The sequence below is a fragment of the Corythoichthys intestinalis genome, chromosome 1, assembly GCF_030265065.1.
Source record: "Corythoichthys intestinalis isolate RoL2023-P3 chromosome 1, ASM3026506v1, whole genome shotgun sequence".
In the NCBI taxonomy this organism is placed as follows: Eukaryota; Metazoa; Chordata; class Actinopteri; order Syngnathiformes; family Syngnathidae; genus Corythoichthys; species Corythoichthys intestinalis.
Window position 1 is genome coordinate 70,157,343 of NC_080395.1, and position 14,709 is coordinate 70,172,051.

Below are 14,709 nucleotides of genomic sequence, written 5' to 3' on the forward strand. Positions count from 1 at the left end.
TAAATATTTCCAGTATGTTTATAATGCCCAATTAAGTTGTTCTGATTTGAGCAAGGCACATGTACAGTATATCTTAGGAATGCATGATTAATACTTTGTCTATACTTACTAAATAATTACAGTATGTATATAATGCCGAATTAAGTTGTTCCGAGCCAGCGCAACCCATCCCTCCTACCGCAGCCCAGCAACAGAGCCGGCATTACACACACACACACACACACACACACACACACACACACACACACACAACCCCGGGATCCAGGGTGGTCCCCCGGGCCAGGGATGGGGTAAGTGGACCGGCCACCAACCCCCACGCCCAGACTCCCCGCAGCCGGCAGCCCAGGCACAGTCCATCGCGCAATGTTGCCCCGTGTCTAATCCTTAATTTGTGTTCCTGGACATTGTAGTCACATATCAATAATAGCTGCAAACGCATTACCAAAACCGGTACTTTAGATCCACTACCTTTTGTAAATAAAATAGTAAACATCCATCCTTAACAACAACAACAACAAAATCTTTCAAAACCATATAAAAGTTTTCATGTAACAACTCTACTTGCCTCCCAATCGGAAAGTGGAGTAACGACCTTTCGGTAACATTAAATCATATTTATTGGTCCCACATTTGTAAAAATACATGAACAATGACTAAGAATAAGAACCTTCCACTTATACAGTTCAAAGTACTGCACGGATGGCATATTTAACGTGTACAAAACGGAGTTCTCCCAATCCGATAAATGTACAAGTTGTAACGAAGTTACGTCGGATGCATAATTTCATGCTTTATGGCAATGTAATTCAGTACAAGAGTTCTGGTCGCAGTTAATGAAGAAACTCATCCCTTTTAAACTGCGATCTGAACACAGTAAATATCTCAAATAATCAAACCTGTCCACTACTGGCAAGTCTAACGATAGCCAAAAAACAATATTGCTGAATTGGAAAAACTTGGAAAAATTGTTGTCCCCTGCTCGTGGGGTGGTTATCCCCCTGGTCTCTGGCGCTTGGTGTGGCGCCTGTCTGGGGTGCGGGGTTGTGGGGGGTGCTGGGGGCAGTCTGGGGCAGGGGTGGATTGGGACGTTTCACTTCGCACTGTAAAGATCTATCACCTTGGCACCTATATACTCATTCATACTTCCAGGGAGAGTTGGAACCGGGCCGTACAGTCCCAGGCCGGCTCCCCCTTAATTTTAATGCACCACACATCAAGGTTGTGGGATGGATGGGACCTGTTGGGAGTGGGGTGACTTCACGGTTGCCTCCTCGCGGCATTCCTGCACCTCTTTTACCGCAACACATGAATCATACTCCACAGGGGAGCTCCGGCGAGGGGCGGTGGGATGGGCGGCTGGGTAAAATCTCTATGCGGCGATCTCACTGCCCTAAGCCTGGCTCTCCTATTGTAATGCATACACAGCACTTCCTTCCCCACACAATCCCATCACGGTGTTGGGTAATGCATTCGACTTAAACCTCCTAAAACCACCAGTGGTTAGTACGTTCCCCTCACAGTTCTGAGATCAAGTGTTCAGTCCCGGGCTGTGTTTAGTCCCGGGCTCTGGCCTTCCAGTGTGGAGTTTGCATGTTCTCACCATGCCTGCATTGGTTTTCTCTTGGTGTGCGTGAAAGCAGGGCTAAGCTAAACAGGGCAAGCTGGAAATAGCTAAATTAAACTGAATACATAACAAAATGATTATTACGTTAGGGTTGGGCTGGGGTTCTCACTAACTTTTTAAAATAAATATATATTTATATATGCATACTAAAACGATGTATGGATGTTAAACTAAGGAATACTTGTTATCAAATAATTTGGGGAAAAAAAGAGAAGGCGCTGTATGGTCATTGCAGAGCCAGAGCGTGCCATGCGCCCTCTTTTTAATATTCACCTCTGCAAGACCGCAAAATCACATCTGTTTATTTTAGGGCTGTCAAAATTAACGCGTTAACAGGCGGTAATTAATTTCTTAAATTAATCACGTTAAAATATTTAACGCAATTAACGCATGCGTGGAACGACCCACTCAAGCATTGCAGCGAACAGACTACAATGGCGCCGTTTGAAGTATATTGAGAGCTAAGGGCAGAGATAAGCAAGTGGAGTGGACGCAGGTGTTAACGGCAGCCGCCAGGGGTGCCACTGTTATTTTCAATGTGACCGGCATTGTCAGATTGAGCAGTGAGGAAGAAAGTGGTCGAGCGAGAGAGGGAGCGAGAGAGTAGAGAAAGTGCGCAGTTAGCGCAGGCTCAAGTGCTGTGTCCCGCACATGCTTTTGTTTTGTTAATAGAAGCTCCCACAAAAAGCCATCCAACGCCTCTCGGTGTTTATATGTACGCCGCCGTTTTCTTCAGGTTGAAATCGGATGAACCGAGCCAACCAACGACAACGAGCCAACATGAATCGCCGGTCAGTTGAAAGCAGAGAAGCAGAGAAGATAATACCATTTGCAGCCACCATTGTGACTCATGGTTGCTCAAATTCCCATCATGCATTTGGGCAATTAAGAACATTTAAGTTGCTACAGTATCATTTAGTGGAAGCACAACAAAAATATTTCTATCTCTCAAAAATAAAATAATGTTTACAAAAAGAAAAGCACTCAATGCAAAGAGATCTGGCATTCCCAATCAAAATAGCTATGCAAAATAATACTCTATTCAAACAAGTTTAGCTCAACAAATACACTAGATGGCAATACTTAGTCACAACATAAAAACTATCAAAATTACTATAACTTGTACTTACATTTATCTTTTAAGAATTACAAGTCTTTCTATCCATGGATCCCTTTCACAGAAAGAATGTTAATGCCGGCTTGTGGATTTATTGTTCTAATAAATAAACAAAGACAGTTCTTATGTACAGTATGTTGAATGTATTTATCCGTCTTGTCTTATCTTTCCAGTCCAACTGTAATTTACAGAAAAATATGGCGTATTTTAGAGATGGTTTGAATTGCAATTAATTGCGATTAATTACGATTAATTAATTTTTAAGCTGTGGTGAACTCGATTAAAAATTTTAATCGTTTGACAGCCCTAGTTTATTTATATTTAACAAACTTTTCCAGCGTTATTTCTTTGTGTAAATGTATTTATAATGATCATAAAAATATGTGAACTATTTAAACATTAAGAAAAGTTGAGGTTTTTTTCTGCCAACTGAGAATTCGTTACAAAAGACAGGCTTTTATGCACAGGCATTATCACCAAATGTGATCATACAAAACGCAACCAGTCCGTTTTTCCAAGCAGCAAGCAGTGCTTTGTCCAGGTCTGACTGGTGCATCCCTTCCCTTTCCTCCTCCTGAGTTCTCACAAATAATACAGTGCCTTGCAAAAGTATTCGGCCCCCTTGAATCTTGCATCCTTTCGCCACATTTCAGGCTTCAAACATAAAGATATTAAATTTAATTTTTTTGTCAAGAATCAACAACAAGTGGGACACAATCGTGAAGTGGAACAACATTTATTGGATTATTTAAACTTTTTTAACAAATAAAAAACTGAAAAGTGGGGCGTGCAATATTATTCGGCCCCTTTACTTTCAGTGCAGCAAACTCACTCCAGAAGTTCAGTGAGGATCTCTGAATGATCCAATGTTGTCCTAAATGACCGATGATGATAAATAGAATCCACCTGTGTGTAACCAAGTCTCCGTATAAATGCACCTGCTCTGTGATAGTCTCAGGGTTCTGTTTAAAGTGCAGAGAGCCTTATGAAAACCAAGGAACACACCAGGCAGGTCCGAGATACTGTTGTGGAGAAGTTTAAAGCCGGATTTGGATACAAAAAGATTTCCCAAGCTTTAAACATCTCAAGGAGCACTGTACAAGCCATCATATTGAAATGGAAGGAGCATCAGACCACTGCAAATCTACCAAGACTCGGCCGTCCTTCCAAACTTTGTTCTCAAACAAGGAGAAAACTGATCAGAGATGCAGCCAAGAGGCCCATGATCACTCTGGATGAACTGCAGAGATCTACAGCTGAGGTGGGAGAGTCTGTCCATAGGACAACAATCACTGCACAAATCTGGCCTTAATGGAAGAGTGGCAAGAAGAAAGCCATTTCTCAAAGATATCCATAAAAAGTCTTGTTTAAAGTTTGCCACAAGCCACCTGGGAGACACACCAAACATGTGGAAGAAGGTGCTCTGGTCAGATGAAACCAAAATTGAACTTTTTGGCCACAATGCAAAACGATATGTTTGGCGTAAAAGCAACACAGCTCATCACCCTGAACACACTATCCCCACTGTCAAACATGGTGGTGGCAGCATCATGGTTTGGGCCTGCTTTTCTTCAGCAGGGACAGGGAAGAGGGTTAAAATTGACGGGAAGATGGATGCAGCCAAATACAGGAACATTCTGGAAGAAAACCTGTTGGTATCTGCACAAAACCTGAGACTGGGACGGAGATTTATCTTTCAACAGGACAATGATCCAAAACATAAAGCCAAATCTACAATGGAATGGTTCAAAAATAAATGTATCCAGGTGTTAGAATGGCCAAGTCAAAGTCCAGACCTGAATCCAATCGAGAATCTGTGGAAAGAGCTGAAGACTGCTGTTCACAAACACTCTTCATCCAACCTCACTGAGCTCGAGCTGTTTTGCAAGAAAGAATAGGCAAAAATGTCAGTCTCTCGATGTGCAAAACTGATAGAAACATACCCCAAGCGACTTGCAGCTATAATTGGAGCAAAAGGTGGCGCTACAAAGTATTAACGCAAGGGGGCCGAATAATTTTGCACGCCCCACTTTTCAGTTTTTTATTTGTTAAAAAAGTTTAAATTATCCAATAAATTTTGTTCCACTTCACGATTGTGTCCCACCTGTTGTTGATTCTTGACAAAAAATTAAAATTTTATATCTTTATGTTTGAAGCCTGAAATGTGGCGAAAGGTTGCAAGGTTCAAGGGGGCCGAATACTTTTGCAAGGCACTGTACATAGAATTTGAGGTTTTTTTCTGGGCTCGGGCCTACAAATAAAACATAACATTTGGGGGGTTTTTTGGGCTCGGGCCTGCAAATCAAGTTAATTGAACGGGCCAGGTCGGGCTATAACACCCACGGACCCGGGTCGGGTTGGGCTGGATTTTTCAGGTCCGCTCTTACCTCTTGATGACCTTAAGTTGGTTGCAGTTACACGTCGGGAACACTCCCTCTGGAACAAAACACGGCACGATTTGACCAACATTGTGATAGCCAATGCTGACCAAAATGACGTAATGTCCAGGTTATAAAATTGCGCCAGCAGCCCCCCACGCACAAAGAGCACCAGTGGGCAACACGGGACAAGTCTGTGAAAAGAGTCCAACCTCCTACATTCTCGGGACATCTTTTCATGCGTGAAAGCAAGAGAGTAAATCCTGCGTCACCTTTTACAGGAATTTCCCTGGTTATATGTGTGAAAAGGGCTACAGGCAACGAGACTTGTCAGATATAGAGAGAGACGCTGGGAAGAACGTAGAATAAATGAATAATAACGGAATAAAAACGGGTGACGCTAAACAAGCTCTTTATTAGGCTTGTTGTTAACACTTGTGTATGTAAGTCTGATATAAGTAGATTGTTCTCATTGTAGATGCGTGTGTGGCAGCGTGGCAGTTTTTTTTTTTTTTTTTTAAACATTGGGTTTTGACTGTTGCCGTCATATTTTCGGGATCAAAGCACCGTATGCCGGAACGGCATTTCCGGTGCGTTCCGGCTCACTTTCACCCCTGGTCTCAATATTGGTAGGGAAGTTATAAAAGTATAACCTGCATGTGCACTTTTTGTTGGGGACTGGACATTAATAAAACCAAACAGAATGGGTGAACGGGGTTCAGGGCTACATTTCTCACGAATATGAATCTAATTAATTCATAGGTTATAAGATCAAATGCAGAATAAATATGTATTAACTTATACTAACTTTGACACTGCAAATTTGTAATGTCTTAATCTGATAATTTTTCTTATATGTAGTCGAATAATTTCTCCATTTTTTTTTTTTTTTTTTTTTGTGTTAAAAACTACTTAACAGATGAATACGTCAGATTATTCCACTTTAATCAAGTAAATATTACTATCTGTTCTTATCAAGTGCATACATCTAAAAGGTGGTCATTTTTCACCTAAATCCAGAAAAATTTCAAATATTGTTTTGAACAATATTATTGAATTAGGAACATTTCTGACAAAGAATTTTTTTTTTCTTTTTAAAGATTATAATAGTTTTTGCCTAAAATAAGTCAGTTTCAGCAGTTTTTATTTGACGCACTGGCAGATTCTAGTACATTTGCACTGAAAACTAGTTTTAAGGAGGTTTTTGCCGTGCATATGAATTGGTTCAGGTGATACACCGTTCGATTCAAACCTTTGTTTTCAAAAACTACTAAAGAAACATTTTGAAAACTTGCAGAATAAATGTCTGGATTCTATTAGCAAATTAAAATTGCAATATTTAAACATAAATATATGAACACAATAACACAATAAATACAAACTTGTTACTAATCTCTTAACTGTCCAGGAAGCAAGAAACAAACATTTGTCTTAAAACCACTAAACATTGAAATAAAGAAATTAAACATCTCTCAAACAAATTCGTAGTCTGGGAATAATAAAATCAAAATGGAACCTTCCCTCAGGTAATACACTACTGCTTTTGTCCACATGCAAAGCCAAACATAACAAGAAAAATGAAAGCTTTTTTGGGCTGTAACACCACATAAATAAAATGAAAATTGGGGAGAACAGTGTAAACCTCAGTTGACTACAATTCTCACAGTTAATTAACAGTTAATTAACGTTACCAGTAGAAAACACATCCAGGAGGATATTTTTCTAAAAGCAGCTTCCTACTCGAGTTTGGGGAATTCAGATTAATGTTATGCTAACTCTGATGCAGGTCGGACTTTGAGTAGCAAAATTAGTGGTGTTTTCCCCACCTTTCACAACATTGACATATTTTAACATTACTTACAGTGGCTGCCGCTATCAGAAAAAAACTTCCAATATTCCTTGTCTTCAAAGGGGGCGGAGGAGGCGGCATGTGGAGGGGTCAAGTCATCAGCCAATCAAACTTGCGTTTTAGGGGAAAAAAATGGACTGGCACATTCAGCAAGTGAAAAGGGGTCAATGGATGAACATAATGAAAGTAATTTACCTGATAATGGTAGGGTCATTTCTATCCTTACAACATATTGGAAGACTATCTAAATGTCTTATAAGCTCATTATATAATGCAAATATGGTAGCTTAAAAATTTGGTGGGGACAATTTCAGCATCCTGAAAAGTTGGGAGTGTTATGCCCCTACCGTCCCTAGCAAACCTACACTCTTGACTCACACTGCAGTCCAATAATGGGGATAATAGCGCCCCTCGTCCACCGGCCCCCCACATTTGTCAACAATGTGACAGTCCTAGGGTGACATCACTCACTAATCCAATCCCCGCCCCCCTCCTTCTTTATTCTCCTGTTATGTGTTGCGAGCAGACAGTAACCGCGGTGTGCAGGGGGCGTCATTGCCTAGCATAAATGTATTTTATAGCACAATTCAACACATGGCAATGTCAACAATTACCCTCGTGCACGTCACGCGCGTGCGCCACTAGAAATTTGCTGCCCCGGGTGACCATGCAAGTCGCCCGTGCCAGGAACCGCCGTTGTGCCTGCCTGCCGCTGGCCCCGTCATTTCCACACCTCTTTGAATGCTGCCACCTCACTTAAACAAAGCAAACAATTCAACTTATATAACAGAAGGAAAGACAGGTGATTGATTGATTGATTGATTGATTGATTGATTGATTGATTGATTGATTGATTGATTGATTGATTGATTGATTGATTGATTGATTGATTGATTGATTGATTGATTGATTGATTGATTGATTGATTGATTGATTGATTGAGTGTTTCCAGCTGTGAAGGCCCTCTATGATCATACGGTTGGAACCTACTGCCAAGGAAAAACAACAGTTGAAACAGAACATAAACCAGTATAAAGTAAAAGGAAAGCAAACACATCCCTGAAATTACACCCCAGCCGTAACAAGTCTCATTTACTAGATCATATCACTTTCAAAATTAGATATTAATAATACGATTCTGTTTTATTTTGTGAGCTCCATAGATTTTCCTAGGTGCTGAACATATGCAAGCAGTGCGTGATTGCGCAAGTGTGTAGCTTACAGGGAACGTTGCTCCAAGGGGGAGCTACGAAGAGAGGTGTGGGATGTGCAGCTAAGAAGTGTAGCAGTCCTTACTGCCTTCTCAGCCATGCTCTCCTATTTTAATACATACACTGCACTACCCTCATGGTGCTGGGTAGTGGCTGCAAGGGCCCTGGCACATGCAACTTTGCAAATGCAGTTAAATGCGATTATAGATGACTTGATTAGCGATCTAGCGATTAGCGTACCTATTAAGACTTATAGATGATTTAAATATTACTGTGTCCCCCGCTGTACATTTCCAGAAGTTTGTATGCACCCTAACATGTTACTTTCCAACTTACACGCCCCCGTCCGCTGCTTTCTTCTGATAAACAAAACAATATCAACAACCACAACGGGTGTACATAGAACTCTTATGTAGCACATTAACTGTTGAGTCAATAAGGTCAATAATAACGTTGCGGACTTGCCACATAGTGCGACAATGGCTCCAGAGACCCGATGGTGCTGTTTATCACACACCAAACTCCGTTGTCACTGTTACGAAAAGGAGTTTATGAAATTTACCTGCAGTGCGCCGCTTTATTTGTTGTATGAAGAGTAGGTTTGGGAATCGCTGGCATGAAGCCGATTCGATATGTATCTAGATACACAGGTTACGATTCGATTAAACAAAACGATACATTTTTAAGGCCAAGCGATTCGATACGATTCGATACAGTTTAAGAACGATATGGTTCGATACAGATTGAAATCGATACGATAGTAAACATTTGTTGTGTGTGTTCCTACAGTATTTTAAACATATAAAGAAAGACCACATTTCTAATAGCAAAATTAAACAACAAAATTTCATACCAATGTTATGTTTTATTTTGGGGGGGGGGGGGGGGGAATAAATAAAATAAGTCTTACTATATGACCGTCATTTTGTTGGATGGGATTGATAATAAAATAAAACTCCAGTGACAGACAACAATAAATTGCAGTAATTCAATTACTGTGTTTCCTGGTGTTTTGAACAAAAGAGGTAAGTAATTTAAGTGCAAACTTTCAACATAAACATCTTAAAACAAAAAATATGAATTATATGCAGCAGCTCTAGAAAAAAAGAATTAAACCTGCGAGTGTTATCATTTATAAACAATAAATTATGCTTTACCAACGGTATAATTGGGGGAATAAAAACATGGCATTTTAGACTGACAGGTCAATAATAGTTACTTTAACCTTACACAAAGCAAAGTCATTCATTTATGCCTGTGCTTCTACATTTTTTATTCCTCATCACTGTCCATATCTTTTTTGAAGGGCAGATTTTTCTTGTGGAAGATCAACTAGTCCACATGTTCATGTTTAAATAGACTGCGTTTCGTGGAAACAAAATCTCCAGAGGATCGCGCTGCCCTTTCCACTATTGTAGTGGGTTATTATTCAGGGTTAAAAACTCACGATCTCTGTACCACTTCACACAAGCTCTGTCCCATGCGAACAGATCTGGCTCCCTTCATCACTTCAAAGTCCGACTTTTGTTTTCCTGGGTGCGTTGAAAATCAATCGCTGCACGTCGCTGCTCAAACTGTTCATTGTTTTTGTTAGGGTTGCGTGAGCAAGAGGGGATCCCAGAGCAGACACACAGGGGTGAGATGAGTAATCTTTTATTGGTGATCACAAGAATGTGGCGAGGGCTGATGACTTGGCTCGGGGTAGTTGAGCTGGCGTGAGGCGAGGGAGCTCGGAGGGAGGCAGGCGTGGAATCCGACAAGGGGCGCACAGAGAACAGGTCCTGGGGCGAGAGAAAAAACAAGTCGTGAGCCGGTGATCAGGAGAACGTATCAAAGCAATGCGAGAAACAACTGACGGTGGAACCAGACGAGTTGATCGGGCGACGAGGTGGTGGCGTTCATTGGCTTTTAAGGCAGGCTGATTGTTAGTTGCCCTCACCTGTGGCCGCTCCACCCGTCTCAACCTGTAATCAGATAAAAACACGTGCACCTGCCCACGGTGGGTTAGGTGTCAGGAGGGAGGGGCGGAGGCCCTAACAGGACCCCCCCGCCTACGGGCGCCACCTGGCGCACGACGAAGAGCCCCGGGATGGGCACGGTGGAAATCCCGGATGAGCTCGCGGGACAACACCCACCGAGCAGGGATCCAGGACTGTTCTTCTGGGCTGTAACCCTCCCAGTCCACCAGGTATTGGAGCCCACGGCCACAGCGGCGGACATCGAGAAACCGCTCCACATGGTAGGCAGGACCCCCATCGATAGACAGGGGCGGCGGAGGTGGCTGAACAGGGGGTGCCAAAGGGCACGTGGAAACAGGTGGCCGCTCCACCCGTCTCAACCTGTAATCAGATAAAGACACGTGCACCTGCCCAAGGTGGGTTAGGTGTCAGGAGGGAGGGGCGGAGGCCCTAACAGTTTTAGCATGTTGCTTCGTTGCCACTACTAGTTTCGTTTTGAGCTGTGAAGAAAACGCTACGGAGCGTGCGCTACAGTGGTTTTGTTAGCTCTCGCGTTGTTAAGACACGCCCATGACGATCGGGTAATGACGGCGACTAGTAGCGGTTCTGCCGAAATGCATGGGATGTTGAGGCAACCACGACTGTGAGTGGTGCTAGTCCATACTATATGCGTGCGGTCTCAAGCTAAGTGCGCTGTGTGATGAATGACACAAGCGCAGCATGTGAAATAAAAGCTAAATTATTATCATATTAAGCAATGCATATAACTAGGCATTAGAAGCTGATTCTTGTGCTCGTAATAGCCGAATTCTATCTCTAGTACCGGTTCATTGAATATTTAATGGCTAATTACTGTCGAACGTTAAGTTGACTATCGATACAGCTGTATCTCTCACCTGTAAAACCGGGTGTCTGGTCGTATCGGTTTATCATTCTCAAGCTTAATGAAGAGCGCATGCACAGTGAATGGATACGGTAGGTGCTGGAGTGTTAAGAAAGTTGGTGAGCTCTCGCCGAAGTGAGTGGATTTGATTGGGCTGGAGATTATTTCTGATCTGGCAAGCCTGAGGTGCAGTTGGCTCCTGATCTTCATATTTGGATGGCATCTCATGCAGAAGGTTCAAAGCGGAAATAATTATTTCTTTTGCAGCCCGGTGAACCCTGGTGTATTTGTTTTTGGTTGAGTTCTTTTAGTTTTAGTTTTATACGTGGTATATACAGGTAACAGATACACTATAAAGCAAAAAGAATACTCCAAGGAAGTTATTTAAAGCTTTTAGTGAGGGGGGGGAGTCAGTTTTCCACAAATATAAGATATTGGCCGAATATCTTTATAAATATGGACAGCATACACACACTCAATTTGAGTATGGACAATTGGATGGACAACACAACATCCTAACTTCATTGGAATTTGGGTTGTATTGTAAAATGGTGTTTTGTAAAAAAAAAAAAATTTTTTTTAAATTGTGATCTTGCCATATAATTAACTGATTTTATTTTTCATTACAACAAGGTGCCTGGCATCATCCTGGAAAATCTGACAAATTATATTGTAGAAGACTACCTGATCAAGAGCTACCCACATCTTATTAAGAAAAGGTGCATCAAATAATAGATGGATGTTTTTTGTTTTGTTTTTTTTAACTTTTTGTTGTTGTTGTCTTTAGCGTTTGATATTTTTTCCCATTCAGATAAACAAAACAAAAAAAAGATTTTTGTTTTGGGAATTTTTATTTTTCCTATTTAGGGCTGGTTAATGGAAATAATCTTTCACCTCGGAGATCAAATAATCACAGGGGTGGGTATCAGGGAGGAAATGCAACATTTACAACATTTCAGAGCCTAGTTTTCCATTTGACTGTCTTTTTTGTTTACACTGTAGCATTTCTTTTCACATTAAGGACACCTTTTAGCTCTGGATTCCTGAATCTTGGCTGATAACGTGACATAACATTAATACTCTTATTTTGCAGCTTGAAGACCGATATGCTCACAAGAGACCTTAGGTAAATTCCCTGCAACAAAACTCAATTTGGTCTATTTAGTCATGTTAATCAAGTCACTGTGTTGCAGATATGGCGGTTTCTCCATAAAGGCAGGATTATCAAATGACCCTGTTCAAAATAATGTCATTGTACGTGGATTTCTTTGTCTATCAAGAATTACTCAAACCACCTCAAAGACTTTAGTAATTCTCATCTTTGTGCTATATACAGGTCTGGTATAATTCGAAAGGCCTACATTCGCTGGTGTCATTTGTCAATGTCGTGAACAATGCATTTCTCAGACAAAATGTCCCCGACAGTAGCATTACTGCCTACAATCACCCACTGTTACTTGGTGAAAGTGTTATAGAACCCATGGACGTAAGGTGATGTTTATGCTGGATGTGAATTCCTGAAGTCATTACAACTTGTAGCGCTTGTCCTACCTTGTTGGATAGACAGGAAAGGAAGGCTTTATAAGAATAATTAGACAAAATAAATCGTTGCAATTTGGAATTGAATCAATGTGTCCTCTTTGTTCTTAGCATCACGGCGTTGAAAGAAATGATCATTCAGATCTGCGTTGAACTTGCCTTGTCCGTTGTGCCATCCACCTTGGTGCTATTCCTGATTAAGGAAATGGTCAGTAAAGCCAAACACCTCCAGTTAGTCAGCGGAGTCAATCCAATAATCTACTGGCTGGCAAACCTTTTCTGGGACCTGGTGAGTACAGATATGGCAGCTACATGACTAATAACGAACAAATGTTTTGGGGCACAACACCTCTCTTGACCTGAGTGAGGTAGTTTCTTCTCTATCAAGAAAACTTGAACAGACTTTCTGGGAGCAGTTTTGAGTAGTGTTCAAAGCAAGAGATGGTCGCATGAGTTTCCTTGGGAGGAAATTGAGACTTCAATCCGATCAAGACATTTGACTAGAATCAAAATTGCAACCAATGAGCTAATTAAGTGTCGTGTGAAGACAAAAAAACCCCTCATAATTCGTGGCTGAAAGGGTTAATACAAAGACTAGCTTGATATTTTGGTGTGCTATCCTAACTTTCTTAATCTTTTATGATATACAAAATCGGTGGTGAAAATTTGGCATGCAAATATGCAAAGAAAAAATACAATTTGAGAAAAATTGAGTCCTTTGATTTTTCTCAAAGCGGCCTTTAGAGAAAACTTTGGTTGCACCTGATACAAACTTGAGCTCCCTCCAGATGTTGCAATGAGCATGACATGAGGTTTGATTAAAAACAGGGTTTATTCCAGTCTTGATAACCCATAAGAAATGGATGCACACATACAACAAGAAATAAATGTAAAATGCGCGCAGGAAATGAAGTAAAGAAAAGTGGTCACATCCACAAGGGGCTAAACATTGTTCTCCAAAGTTCTTCTCCAAATCCACCTGCTTCTTATGATGCGTGATTCATCTTTGGAATTTTCTCGAATTTCTATTTATCTCTCTTAAGGGTTGCGCCTGCTATTTGGCGTCAAATGGAACCATTGAGCTTCAAGTCGGTTACAGTTTATAATCACCACTACATGGCACAGAAGTATAGGGAGTCTTCCCTTGACGACAGAGTTCCATTCCTACGCTGTCGGCGTAACCTGAATTTTCGTGCCAGTTGTATTTCACTGTTAAACTTGAAATTTACATCAAAATACTTGGCATTAAGTTGAATTACAGTGGTACCTCTACTTACGGGAAAAATTGGTTCTGGAAGTAGTCTTGTAACCTGAAAATTCCGTAAGTCGATTTTCCATGTAAATGCCCTAATCCGTTCCAAGCACGACTGAAATGCCACAATAAATTTTATAATCAGGTTAAACATCATCCCTCCATTCATTATCTACCACTTAATCCGAGGTCGGGACGCGGGGACAGCAGTTTCAGCAGGGAAGCCCAGACTTCCCTCTCCCCGGCCACTTCAACCAGCTCCTTTGGCGGGATCCCAAGGCGTTCCCAGGCCAACCGAGAGACATTGTCTTTCCAGCGTGTCCTGGGTTGTACCCAGGGCCTCCTGCCGGTGAGGCATGCCTGGAACACCTCTCCAGGGAGGCGTCCAGTCGGCAGCCGAACCAGATGCCTGAGCCACCTCAACTGGCTCTTCTCAACGTGAAAGAGTAGCGGCTCGACACCAAGTCCCTCCTAGATGACTGAGCTTCTCACCCTATCTCTATGGGAGACCCCGGACACCCTGCGGAGGAAACTTATTTCAGCCGCTTCTGTCCGGGACCTTATTCTTTCGGTCACGACCTAAACCTCGTGACCATATGTGAGGGGAGGAGCTTCGATTGACTGGTAAATCGAGTGCTTCACCTTTTGGTTTAGCTCCTTCTTCACCACTATGGACCAGTGCAGAGTCTGCATCACTGCAGCAGTGCACCAATCCACCTGTCGATCTCCCCCTCCCTCCTACCCTCACTAGTGAACAAGACCCCGAGATACTTGAACTCCTCCACTTAAGGCAGGCTGTCATCCCGACCTGGAGAGGGTACGCCACCCTTTTACGAATGAGGACTATGGTCTCGGATTTGGAAGTGCTGATCTTCATCCCAACCCCTTCACATTCAGC

General features: G+C 41.8%; 1 protein-coding gene across 1 annotated transcript in view; it reads left to right on the top strand.

Moving 5' to 3' along the window:
- LOC130912451 (phospholipid-transporting ATPase ABCA1-like) overlaps positions 1-14,709 on the top strand; it is a 273,656-nt gene that overhangs the window by 193,796 nt on the left and 65,151 nt on the right. The window contains exons 30-34 of the mRNA XM_057830556.1: positions 11,654-11,739; positions 12,114-12,146; positions 12,214-12,274; positions 12,357-12,511; positions 12,671-12,848. Coding sequence (XP_057686539.1) covers positions 11,654-11,739; positions 12,114-12,146; positions 12,214-12,274; positions 12,357-12,511; positions 12,671-12,848 — 513 coding nt within the window. The remainder of the gene's footprint in view (positions 1-11,653; positions 11,740-12,113; positions 12,147-12,213; positions 12,275-12,356; positions 12,512-12,670; positions 12,849-14,709) is intronic.